Source organism: Octopus sinensis, linkage group LG6, assembly GCF_006345805.1.
Source record: "Octopus sinensis linkage group LG6, ASM634580v1, whole genome shotgun sequence".
NCBI classification, from domain to species: Eukaryota; Metazoa; Mollusca; class Cephalopoda; order Octopoda; family Octopodidae; genus Octopus; species Octopus sinensis.
Genome location: NC_043002.1, coordinates 93,181,691 through 93,195,393, shown reverse-complemented (window position 1 = coordinate 93,195,393; position 13,703 = coordinate 93,181,691). Strand labels below are relative to the sequence as shown.

General features: G+C 36.0%; 1 protein-coding gene across 3 annotated transcripts in view; it reads right to left on the bottom strand.

Annotated features, from left to right (window-relative positions):
• The window catches only part of LOC115212815 (telomerase-binding protein EST1A-like), a 97,252-nt gene that overhangs the window by 21,878 nt on the left and 61,671 nt on the right, over nt 1–13,703 (bottom strand). For 2 of the 3 annotated variants that reach the window (XM_036504162.1, XM_029781548.2), the window contains 5 exons: nt 12,254–12,351; nt 9,934–10,037; nt 6,868–7,050; nt 4,991–5,119; nt 474–545 (listed from right to left, as the gene is read on the bottom strand). In XM_036504162.1, coding sequence (XP_036360055.1) covers nt 474–545; nt 4,991–5,119; nt 6,868–7,050; nt 9,934–10,037; nt 12,254–12,351 — 586 coding nt within the window. The remainder of the gene's footprint in view (nt 1–473; nt 546–4,990; nt 5,120–6,867; nt 7,051–9,933; nt 10,038–12,253; nt 12,352–13,703) is intronic. The other variant, XM_036504163.1, reaches the window with a different exon arrangement.

Here is a 13,703-nt window from a genome sequence, read left to right as displayed (position 1 = left end):
GTCCAATACAATATGTTCTAGTAGCTAGTGTACAACATTGATAATGGTTAGCAATATAGCTACTTTGGAGAAGAAGCATATTAAAGAATGGGGAAAATGTACAAATGTAAGGTATGTCAGAACAGTTTCAATGAAACAGACTTTGAAATTTTATTTAAAAGATTTAATCTTTTGTTGTTAGATGAAATGAGCTGTAAACATACAATATACAAATAAGTATTATATATCAACTTTCTGACAAACACTTACCAAACTGAATGATGGTGGAGTGATGGTGAAGATGGTGATTAAGTAAAGTTCGTTAGAAAAAAAAATTACAAGGAAAATGTCTGTTATTAAAAAACAATATTAGTTATTTAGCTCAAATAACATTGAAGACATCAGAATAGAAACAAAGTTCACACAAAAAAACAACTAAGGAAAGTGGGTTAGCAGACATTCAATCTGAATAAGAAAACAAAATTGTTACTGACTTGGATGTTCTGCTTACGGCTGGCCTGTTGATCAACTTGCTGCTGGAGCTCATCTCTCTTGGCTCTCAACATCTTTGGAAATGACGATGGAGCAGATGTGATAAGTGTGCAGATAAGACAAAAATTACATAAAAAAAAGAAGCATGCAAGCAAACAACATGCAGTTTAAGGTTTTACAAACAACAGATATTTATTTACAAGTAATCCATTGATTTACTTCAAGTTCAAAACAGATCAATTCATACATTTGTTTGCAGCATGCTAATGATTAAGTACACCATGTCAAAAATAGGATCACAATTGCTTTTGCCACATTTAGCCATTGTTTTATTGTGGAGTAGCTATTTCAGTCTGATGCTATCTGAAGTAACTTTTCTCTTTAATGAAGACTGTGCTATCTCATCAGGTTACTGAAGAAAATATTTATTTGCAGAGCAAGACAATCAGAATCTAAAAGCAGACAACTCTTGCCTCTACAACAGAAATATGATCAAAGATACGGCTAAAAACATAAAAATAAATAATAACGCAATAGAAAATCTTAAAATAAACCTTTAAGAACTGACTGGTTCCTCAAAACAATTCTAAAACCACAACTGAAAACAGGAATCTAAACTATCTTTCTTTTCTGTACATGTATTTGAAGATAACGTAAAGTATACTAGCCATCTCAATATGGCTAATCACTAAGGGTGGGTGTTACTGTAGCTTTTAGCCCCAGGAGATCATCGTCTCCAGTTGGCTTTAGACACAAAGAAAGAAAGAAAGAAAGTGTGCCTAAAGCCAGCTGGAGATGATGATCTCCTGGGGCTAAAAGCTGCAGTAACACCCACCCTTAGTGGTTAGCCATATTGAGATGGCTAGTAGACTTTACGTTGTCGAGCAGTTACTGTTTACATCTCGTTCAGAGATTTATTATTATTTGAAGATAATAATATCAGAACCGAATAGGTATGTTACCATTAAACAAATCCTCTGATAAATATCACTTTAACCAACAAAATTACAACTAAAAAGTAATTTCCATCAACCACAAAATCAATGGATTGATAAAGCATGATTATCAATATATGTCAAAATAATATAATTATACTATTGAAAATTAAAACTAATGATTTAATTTGCATGAATTCTGCATTTGCAATGATTAGGCCACAGCTAGAGTCCAGTGAAAGATACTCAAAATCTATCGACAACTTTCTATTACAGATTACTCGACCAAATTACTTTTTTACTTTAATGCTCATTTACATTGCATAAGCACAGGCATGGCTGTGAGATAAGAAGCTTGCTTCCCAACCACATGGTTATATGTTCAGTCCCACTGTGTGGCAACTTGGGCAAGAGTCTTCTACTATAGCCTCGAGCTGAAAAAAAGCCTTGTGAGTGGATTTGGTAGATGGAAACTGAAAGAAGCCCATCATATATGTGTGTGTGTGTGAGAGAGAGAGAGAGTCTTTGTGTTTGTCCCCCACCACTGCTTGACAATCAGTGTCAGTGTGTTTACATCCCTGTAACTTAGCAGTTTGGCAAAAGAGACTCATAGAATAAGCACTAAGCTTGAAAACATAAGACCTGAGGTCAATTTGTTCGACTAGAACCCTTCAAGGCAATGCCCCAACATAGCCGCAGAAAAATGACTGAAACAAGTAAAAGATTAAAGGTAAACGGTAGTTTTTAATTAATCAAGCACTATCTCATAACTTTAAGATTTTGATGATGTGATTGTTTATTTTTTAGAATGATTCTGTAGGGTAGGTGTGAAATGCCAGATCTGGTTGGTTTGAACATACAATGTGTAGAATATTTAGGCCAGATATGGCCGGTTTAAATGCTCACAGGTTAATGTGAATATAAGGCTCTACATCTTGAAACTGTTGAAGACATAACATTATACCTTTCACATTAAGCTACACCATCTGCACTACATGTTACACAGATTGTTACCAAATGTGGAATTACTTCTTGAAATATCATTTGAATATATATCATTTGTAGTCAGACATATCGTAGTTCATGTCTCACAATGACTATCCATATCTTAAACATTGATAAACTGTGCAAATTATTAAATTACAGAAGATTTAATTGGTTATGATATTCCTTTTAAATAAGTTGGCCACTGTTCTAATTAAAATATAATATAAATTATAGTTTTAGAGCCATAGCGTTTCAAATAGTTGAATAGAAAACTGGATGCTTTCTGTTATCTAATTTCATGGTACAAATTTCTCAGTTCTAATACATCAGAAATCAGTTTAGGATTTCTTCTCACTAGTGTCATGGTAATAACTAATATATATCAGAAAATAATTGGTATCAAATGAAATAACTAATATACTAATGTCTGTTCAACAAAAAGGTAACGAGCTGTATTTGTTCTGACATTTTGTGTCCTGAGATCAAATCCTGTTGAGGTCATCTTTGACGCTCATCATTGTGGAGTTGATAAAATGAAAAATACCAATCCAGAGCTGTGAGCTGTAGATTAGTGGAACTGTAAGAATGCCAGACCAAATACTTTGTGGTGTTTGTTCTTGCTCTCTACATTCTCAATCAAATTCTACCTGGGTGAAATTTTCACTCAGAATGTAGAGAGCCTAAAAAGCACCCATGCCAATCCAGAAGCCAGGCATGGCAAGTAAGGTAAATCCTCAAAACAATGACCAGAACCAAACGGATGGTACTGGGCAGAATCAAGAGAAGGGTTTCTCTGGTAAATGAATGAATAAATTCACTCAACTATGTATTTTACATCTCCTCTGGCCTCAATGAGGTAACATAGTGATCATTATTCAATCAACAACACACCTTTCCTATAATAAGTACATAAATACAAACTTGTTTTTAACTACAAAGAGAATGCCATTTTACAATGGCTAACAGCATTCATTTTTATGTTTATTTATTTTAATTTATAAACAAGAAGTACAGTCAGTGATTCAACTAATTCCTAGTATAACATTATTGTTTGATTCAATTTATTTTTCATCCAAGCAATGAGTTGTTACTGTAATTTAATCTATGATCAAAAATATTCCAGCTGTATCCATCCTAATTTTGCCTATAAGCAAGGAATCTAAGACCACATTATCCAAAGTATCCATTCTAAAAACAGTAATATGATTTAAAGATTTGGTTGCTATTTCTCATTGGCTCAGCTCAAAATAAGTCCTAATAGCACGGTATTAAATCAAGAAATGTGAAGAGGCATAGCATTTTACCTATACTTTACTAGTTCTGCCTTTCATAAAAGTGGTTTTTAACATTGACACAAAGCCACATGTTTTAAGAACAGAGATATAATAAATTAAATCAACCCCAATACTCTAATGGTACTTATTCATAGGGCTCATAAGGGTGAAAAGTCAGCCACAGGAAAATTTATCAGCCTTATATTTACAACATAACATTTTATTTTCTTCTTAACAATGTTATCTCAGTTTAGAGATCTAATTTGACATCTTTTTCTTCCAAAATGTGTCCCATGCATTTTTCTAGACTTGCAAAGGCACAATAGTTTTTTTTATTGGAGTAATTCTTTTTAAAACTGCCACTGGTAATTCAGTTTTGAATTAGATGGATAATCTTGTTTTATAAGTTTATGTAAACTAGTGCAAGCTGAGTTATGTGTATTGTGTATTGCTGAGAGGCTCTGTGATACTTCATCAATATTTAGATGATTTTATTGTGGCTGTGTGGTGAGAAATTTGCTTCCTAACTGCATTGTTCTGGGTTCAGCCCCACTGCATGGCACTTGTCTTCTACTATAGCCCCAGACCAACCAAAGCCTTGTGAGTAGATTTGCTAGATGGAAACTAGAAGAAGCCTGCTGTACCACCACTTGACAGAGGGTGTCAGTTCGTTTACATTCCCATAACTTAGTAGTTCAACAAAAGAGACTGACAGACTAAGTACCAGGTTTAAAAAGATAAGTAGAGGGGCCAATTTGTTTGATTAAACCCTTCAAGGCAGTGCCCCAGCATGGCTGCAGTCCAATGATTGAAACTAGTAAAAGATGAAAGAAGTTTTAGTGGAATAAATACAATTTATATCGATATGTTATTTTTAGGATGATTCCTGAATTTCTGTTGACATTTTCCTCAATCCTATTTGATATTATCTCAATCATTAAGAATTATTTTCTATCCAAAATTATACTAACCGCCAGAAATTTTATGAAGCAAATCTTTCCTTTGTTATGAAACGATAATTGTTCTGCAAACCTCAAACTAACATAAATGTGAGAAGCAAGCAGTATAAAGCAAGTTTTGAGAGAGAGAGAGAGAGAGAGAGAGAGAAAGACACACACACAAAGAAAATAAAGGGGAGCAGTAGTGATAAAATAATATTTAGTTTGGCAACAGAAGAAATCTAAATACAACAGCTACAACAACAATAACAACAACACCTACAGCAACAACTACAACAGTTAACCAACCTGACCAAGTCAATCATGCAAGACAAGAAGACACTGGAGAAAAGAGGAAGAGAAAGATTACACTTTATATACTTACTTGGATATTCTGTTGGTGGCGGCTTTGTTTCTCAACTCTCTTTTTCAGTTCTTCTTTCTTTGCTTTCAACATCTTCATCTCTTCCCCATCAGTAATATCATCCTCTTCCGTTTCCATTACAGCCTCATCCTAGATGAAACGAACGACATGAATATTATTAAATAACGAGAAAAATTTGATTGGATTTTTAATCAATTTCATTGACTACAATAACAAAATCTTTGTTCATGAAATGTAGTATCTCAATAATGTAGGAAATGATGGGTGCTTGAATCCAGATCAACAACAGAATTTTAAATGGAATTTTTAGCCCCAGTTCCATAATAATAATAATAATAATAATAATAATGTAAAATATGCAGGTTGTGGGCAGTGAAGAAAATGGACATGATACCAATAGCGTATTATACATGTATTTATAAGTGTATTATAATGTATATGAGGGCACATGACTTAGTGGTTAGGGCATTTGGCTCATGATCGTAAGGTTGTGAGTTCGATTCCCAGCGACGCGTTGTGTCCTTGAGCAAGACACTTTATTTCACGTTGCTCCAGTTCACTCAGCTGGCAAAAATGAGTAGTACCTGTATTTCAAAAAGGGCCAGCCTTTATCATAAAGTAATTGAAAGAAACACAGAGCATCTCAAAATAAATACAGTAATGAAAGGGTTAAGGGTACATGTGTCTGTGGAATGCTCAGCCACTTGCACGTTAATTTCATGAGCAAGCTGTTCCGTTGATCATATCAGCTGGGATCCTCATTGTCGTAACCGACGGAGTGCTCCTATAATGTATAGGTATATTGAATTAACTGAAGCAACGTGCTATAAAGTGTCTTGTTCGAGAACACAACACACAGCCTAGTCCAGGAATTGAACTCACTACCTCATGATTGTGAGCCTGATACTCTAACCACTGAGCCAAAGAGTTAAACAATTGCATGACAACATATCATCATCATCCATTATTTTCCACACTGGCATGGGTTGGATGGTTTGACAGGAGCTAATGAGCCAGAGAACTGCACTGGGTTCTGTTGTCTGCTTTGGCATCGTTTCTAAGGCTGGATGCCCTTCATAATGCCAACCACTTTACAGAGTGCACTGGGTGCTTTTTACGTGGCACCAGCACCAATAGGGTTATCAAGTAACTTGCAAAACAAAGAGCCCTTGTCTAGGAGAGGCAGTGGTACTGAGGGAGGTGACTTTGTTGCCAGATGAGAGATTAAAGTATAATAGAGGGATAGGGATAAGTGTCTTAGTATAGAGGAGATACTAGGCTACCCCAGAAGGAAAAGAAAGGAGAGGAAAGAAAGATAGAGAAAAAGTTAGAGAGTGAACTCTAGAGAGTCAACATCCTGCAGGAAAAAGAATTAGGAGTTAGTGCAGGATCTAGAGGTGAGAGCTAACATGAGTGAAATGAAGAGTAAAGACAAGTGACTGGATGGAAATGGCATGAGACCAACTAGCTCCAAGGAGCAGAGGCCATATGTATGTAGTGATGGTACAAAAAGCAGAGAGGGGACACAGCATGCCTGTAAGTCAGAGGTTTGTAATTTGTTGGTGAAATGTTGTGAATGAGAGATCACAAGGAAAGGTTACTGATGACTGTGGGGCCTAGAATTTGTGGTGACAATGTTTGAGCTGTGTGACAGTACAGAGCTTGTTGGATGTGAAAGGAAAAAAAGAAGAAAAATCCATCTCCCTCGTGATGGTTACCTTTTTATTTTTTTTGCTATGCTGAGAATGCAGATTTTCAGTAAAAGGTTATGTTTGATGGCTAGCTGTTAGGATTAACTTATTTGTGGCTATCATTGAAGGTGATGAGAGAGAGAGAGAGAGTGTGTGTGTGTGTCTTCATAAAAGGCAAAGACTCACCTCAGATGTAACATATTGTTCAATATTCATTTCAAGTTCTGCTTCATCTATTAATAAACTGGGTTCTGTTGAAGAGTAACATTTAGTTTCAACATCAAAAGATAGCATTGGGGTTTCAATACCACACAAATAATCTCCAAACATCTGAAGGCTTTGAATGCGGAGACAATCTCGAGCTATGTCCTGAAGAAAATATTAAAAAAAAAATAATAGAAAACAATGATGACAATGCATTTAACAAGGTCATTTTGGAAATCTGTCAAGTAGAACAAACACATTTAGAAGTTTAAATTAACCCTTTTTGCAACCATATTTCTGCCTTCGTGTTAATTAATTTTCAAAATAATGAAGAATTTAGTAAAATAACTTTGTCATTATTAAGCTGGTACTTGGAACATAAATCAACATGAAATTTTGATAGGTTTTAATTTAAGTGACTTTAAAACTGGAAGTTTGTGTCACAGAAACAGGAGCAGTCTCAGATGGGTTAGCATCAAAAGGGTTAATGACATTTAATAAATATGTAAAGACAAAGTTAATAAATATCTAAATACTGAACAACTTCATAAATTCTGAAGTAAATGTCAAGAGTTTGATTACTACTAGTACTCTGTGCTCAGACTATTTGTACCATAGATGTTTGTTGAAAATAGGACAGACATGATATCATCATCATGATTTATGTCCATGTTCCATGCTGGTATGGGTTGGATGGCTTGACAGGATCTGATGGGTCCTAAGATTGCATTGTACTCCAGTGACTACTTTGGCTTGGTTTCTAGGGCTGGATGCCCTTCTAACACCAACCACTTTACAGTATGTACTGGATGCTCTTTTCATGGCAGCAGCACTATTGAAGTGTTCATGCAGTTTGCAAGACTACAAACCTGAAGCTAAGTGGGTGTAGGAGAAAAACAGCAGGTTTTTGTAGAAGAGCTGCATGGCTACTCACTTTAAAATATTTTAAACCATGAAATGGCAAATGCAACAATTAAAAAAAAAAAAAAATATTCACAGGAAATAGAGTGGATAATTTCTGCTACGTAGGAGACCAAATTAGTAGCAGGGGAAGATGTACAGAAAGTGGTGATAGATAGAATAAGAATAGGATGGAGAAAATACGAGAGCTTTTACATCTGTTGGCAACCAAAGGTTTCTCTCTCCAGGTGAAAAGAAGACTGTATGATGCATGTATATGAACAGCAATTCTACAGAGTAGTGAGATGTGGGCCCTGAATGCAGTGGACATGCAGAGGAATGAGACTAGTATGCTCTGCTGAATGTGTAATGTAAGTGTACATGTTCAACAGAGTGCTAGTGTATTGAGAGAGAAGTTAAGCACAGGAGGAATTAGATGCGGTGTGCAAGATAAAAGACTGCACTTGTTTGGTCATGTTATATGGATGGATGTTGACAGCTCCATAAAGAAATGCTGATCTCTCTAAGTGAATGGAACTCATGGAAGAGGGGAAACCCAGGAAGAAGTAATGAAGGATGACCTCAGGACACTGAACCATTCAGGTGAGATGACAAAGGACCAAGATACCTGGTGCCTTGCTTTACTCAAGGAGACCTGTCCTCCATAGCAGAAGTGTTAAGGTCGCATCCACTGGTGAACAGGATTGGCCTGCAAGAGACCAATGCTGGTGCCATGTAAGAAACACTCATGCTGGTGCTATGCTAAAAGCATCCAGCACACACTGTAAAGCGGTTGGTGTTAGGAAGTACATCCAACTATAGAAGCCAAGCTAAAACAGACTGGAACCTAGTGCAGCTCTCTGGCTTGCCAGTTCTCTGGTTTACCAGCTCTGGTCAAACCATCCAACCCATGCCAGCATAAAAAATGGGGGTTAAAGGATGATGATGATATCATAAAGTACTTCAGAAAAATATCTTACAACAGACAGTGATGTTATCATAAACAAGATACTATGAAAAAATCTAGTATTTACAACTAATGCAAGCTAGAAACTGCCCAGTTGCTGTTTACAAAGGAAAGAAAATTTAGATTGTGTTGGGCCTTTGTTGGTCAATGTTAATCATGAATCTGTATGGATCTCACTTTCCCTCCAAGACCTACTTGCACGTAATTTTTTCCCGTTAAATCTCTTCTCACAACATATTCTCCTAATATCTCCTTTCTTCTACCTGTGAACACTCACTGTATTTCATCCACCCTCTCCATTTCCACTCTCCTTTTTGCAATCTCACAAACTAAACTCACTTTCTTTAATCCCCAGTCCATTTCACTATATACACTTCCCTGTAGCTTGCAGGGTATACCCACCACCACCACTATCTGATCTTCACTATCTTCTCTCCCTACTACCCCCAAGGTAGCCATATTTTTTCTCTACTGCAACATACCCTTTTCTTTCCCTCACTACTACTCCCCAGCTCAGTTGAGGGGTTCTTGTCTTACATGTTACTTGTCAACCTCACCAAGGCTGGTGCCATGTAAAATGGTTGGCAATAGCAAGGGCATCCAGCTGTAGAAACCATGCCAAAGAAGACAGCAGAACTTGGTGCAGTCTTCTGAACTGCTAGTTCCTGTTAAACTATCCAATCCGTACCAGCATGAAAAACAGATGTTAAATGATGATGATGATGATATCATCTGCAGATCTAGGAAAGCTTCTTTTGAAGAAGACTAACAGTTGCTCGTGCATGCAAATCTCCTCTCTTCATGCCACTATTGTTTATCCAAGGAAAATATTGCTGACTTGGACTGATACAGCTTGGCACTATCTCCAGCTCCCTCAATACTGCAAGGAACAGACTCTTTAGCTACAGTGTATGTATTATTGCATGTTCTATTGTATAGTATATGCACCTCTTTAGCTGCAGTGTATGTACTATTGAGAAATAAATAAATATAATAGACATTGATTACTGGCAACACAATTGTGAAATTGTAAAAGCATGAAACTGAAGTTTTTTTTTGTGTTTATTTTCATGAAGATAACCAGTTCAACCTCCTGTATCAAGACAGAAATAGTCAGAGGTTTTAAAGAAGCTGTGTAAATTGAATAAAAGATATAAATAAGGCTTGATGTTGATACTTACCTTATCAACAGTAGAATGAACATAGGTAGGGTTGAACGGAGCACTCAATAATGGTACAAACCCACACAACATTGTATCTTCACTTAGAATAACAGGTTCACAATCTAGAGGTAAAGAGATGATAGAAATTAAATTAGTGAATATACAACCTTTGTCAGGTTAAAAAGGACATCTGTACAAAAAAACAAACAAAAAAAACTAGATAAACTCTAATCTTAAAATATTGGCTTCAAATTTTGGCACAAGGCAAGCAATTTCAGGGGAGAAGTTAAATTGATTATATCAACCCCAGTACTCAACTAGTACTTATTTTATTGTCCCTGAAAGCGATGAATGGCAAAGTCGACCCCAGTGGAATTTGAACTCTGGAAATACTTACAGACAAAATGCCGCTAAGCATTTTACCTCCTGTGCTAATGTGCTGCCTTAAATTCTAGTCTTAAAATATAACAAATACAGTAAAAATGGCAACAGCATCCCAACTACCATTCTTTTAACTTCAGTTTTTCTCATAATGGTATAGATAGAAAGGTTGTACAATGTAGAATATCATCATTAGTATCAAGTCATCATACACACACACACACATACTCAGTAATATACCCCATGCCAAACAAAATGCCAGATATTCAAGATCACAGTTTGTTTCAATATATGCAGTCCTTTCCTATCTAATCATGATAAATAACAGAGATGTACTTGCATAGCGAGTGACTTGATCTGAGATTGTGTGCTGGAACGAAAATAATTGCAGCGTGGAAGGTGTTTATAAGCCATTTAAGAAACACACAAAACTGTGAGATTCACATCAACATTTAAATTTAATTTGTCAAAATATTTTCATCGCTTTGAGACTGCGACCTGTTCATTGACAAAGCTTCATGCTGCATCACGATAAATAATATAACATCCAAATACAGCTGCAACATCTGTTTCCTCTCCAGGTACAAACTGTCAGTCATTATTCACCCTCTGCACTAAGGCACCATCCAAATCGACCTTGCTCAACATCGAAACATACTAAACCAACAAGTCTGATTGAATAGTCTTAGATTGGACTCAATATAACCAAATAATGTAGGAGAATGTGAAACATGGTTTAAATAAAACTAGAGTATAATGTATTTTGGATAACCTCATAATGTTAGATTATGTCCCACCATATTAGAAATCTACTCAAACAATTCTAAATGGGACTATAATTAAAGTAACTTAGACCCATTATCTGCACCTAATATAAAACATGAACAACAGTAAAATGCATAATACACAAATAAGGGTTTCAGATTTTAGCACAAGGCCAGCAATTTTAAGAGGAGGGATGTTAGTCAATTATGAGCGGGTGCTGTAATGTTCCTGGCTTTAAGGGTGCTATGAAAGGCCTGGTTGGTGGCCCAACCTTCCAAGTTCTTTTACAGGGCTTAGAAAAACTGAAGGACCTTTGCAATAAGTGTGTGAATCTGATGGGGGAATATGTTGAATAAAATCATAATTAACTGATCCTCCTGTATTTTCTTTTACCCAAAGCCAAGAACATTTTAGCACCTCCATTGTAGACCGACCCCAGTGCCCAACTGGTACTTATTCGATCGACCCCAAAAGGATGAAAGGCAAAGTTGACTTTCATGGTATCTGAACTCAGGAAAATACTGGGAAAGCTATTTATGAAGAAGACTAGCAGTTGCTCATGCATGCAAATCTCTCCCCAGCTCAGTTGAGAGGTTCTTGTCTTACATGTTACTTGTCAACCTCACCAAGGCTGGTGCCATGTAAAGTGGTTGGCAATAGCAAGGGCATCCAGCTGTAGAAACCATGCCAAAGAAGACAGCAGAACTTGGTGCAGTCTTCTGAACTGCTAGTTCCTGTTAAACTATCCAATCCGGACTAGCATAAAAAACAGATGTTAAATGATGATGATGATGATATCATCTGCAGATCTAGGAAAGCTTCTTTTGAAGAAGACTAACAGTTGCTCGTGCATGCAAATCTCCTCTCTTCATGCCACTATTGTTTATCCAAGGAAAATATTGCTGACTTGGGCTGATACAGTTTGGCACTATCTCCAACTCCTTCAGTACTGCAAGGAACAGACTCTTTAGCTACAGTGTATGTAAGCATTTTGTCCAGTGTGCTAATGATTATACCAGCTCACTGTCTTTTAATACAACAACTGGCCCCACTTGGTGCAGCAATGTACATTATGCACATCATGATGGTATCATACATACACAGGTTGTAATAAAATATAAAACATTCAAGATTGATATGAAAGAATGTATTTAACGGTTAGTTTCATATAATAGTTTAAATCAATATTTACTTTCACGCTTGTCCTTATAAAGTCGCACATGAGAGATATCCACTTGTTTGAGAACATTGCATAGCTTAGCCAGTGCCTCCCACACATCAACATTAGCACTGAAATAAAAAAAAAAAAGGAAATTATTAAAATAGAAAAACAAAACACCCTCTTACAATAAACTTTTTACTTAGATGAGGCATGAGACACTAGAAGCCTGGAAATAGAAATTAGAGCTTTTTTCATATCTGTATTAGGAAAAGTTAGACTGATGTACACAATAAGGTTCCATGGAATAAAATTTATTCCATGTTTGAAATATTTGTATTACCTCTAGCTGATACAGATTATCAATAGTTTCTTTAGAACCTACTATAGACTACATTCTAGTAGTGTATTGTCAGTTTCTAAACTGAAGTAGGGTAGTGATAGCATTTAGATTAGTTAAGTAATACCCTTCAAGACAGAGATTTACCTGGTTAGGGTTACAGTCCAGATATACCATGCTTCAGTCTGATCAGAGAATGCACTCTGATATACAGAGATTAGTGTTCAGAGGTGAAGTGTAGCCACCAGATAGTCTAGTCATACATACAATTTGCCTGTATATGACAGAAGGCCATGATGGTAGCTAAGAGGAGATGGTGCAAGTTTGACTCCAAGCTTCATAAATTGAATTACTTGAAATTCTCAGGGAGTGGTTTCAATTAATGTCAATGATAATGAATCAGTACCAGTGATGGTCTGAAATATTATGACACTGATCAAGTTAAGGTGTAAATTCTGTGATTTTTAAATTCTTTTGTAAATTTAACCTGTTAGCATTCGGATTATTCTATCAAATGTAATGCTTATATATTCATGTTATTTTGAATTACTCATGCATTATCTTGTAGCTTTGAGATTTCAAAGGTGTGATTGTTTACTTTAAGAATGACATTGTAGGGTAAGTGTAAGAGGTCAAATCTGGGTACTTTTCAACATAAAATAGGAAGAATATTTGGGCTGGATTTGGCCAGTTTAAATGCTGAAATGTTAAAGAGGATATGCAGCAGTCATAGACTTCATTAGCTCTAGTAGACTAAAAGATAACCAGGTAACATTAATGTGTTTAATTTCAAGTGTTGAGGAAGAAAGGGACAAACTGTTTGGTATAGTGTAAGGGAAGAAAGACATGACTGGAAAAAAAGACATATGATGGAGAAGCAAGTACATAAAATGGATTGAAATGTGCTGCATGTTAACAAAAGTTGAAATGGCTGTTTGCAGTAAAAGTAAGAAGAGACAAAAAGCAACAACACAGTCTAATGATGAGAAATTGGTCGGAAAGGATTAATGTAAGATTATTTATTAGTAGGATGGTTGTTTATGTTCTGCTTTTATGTGTGTACATATGCACCATTATAAATATGATTAGTAGTCTAGTTCTATGAGTACTTAGGCTTTGTAAAGCGTTATCAACTGTTTAGGG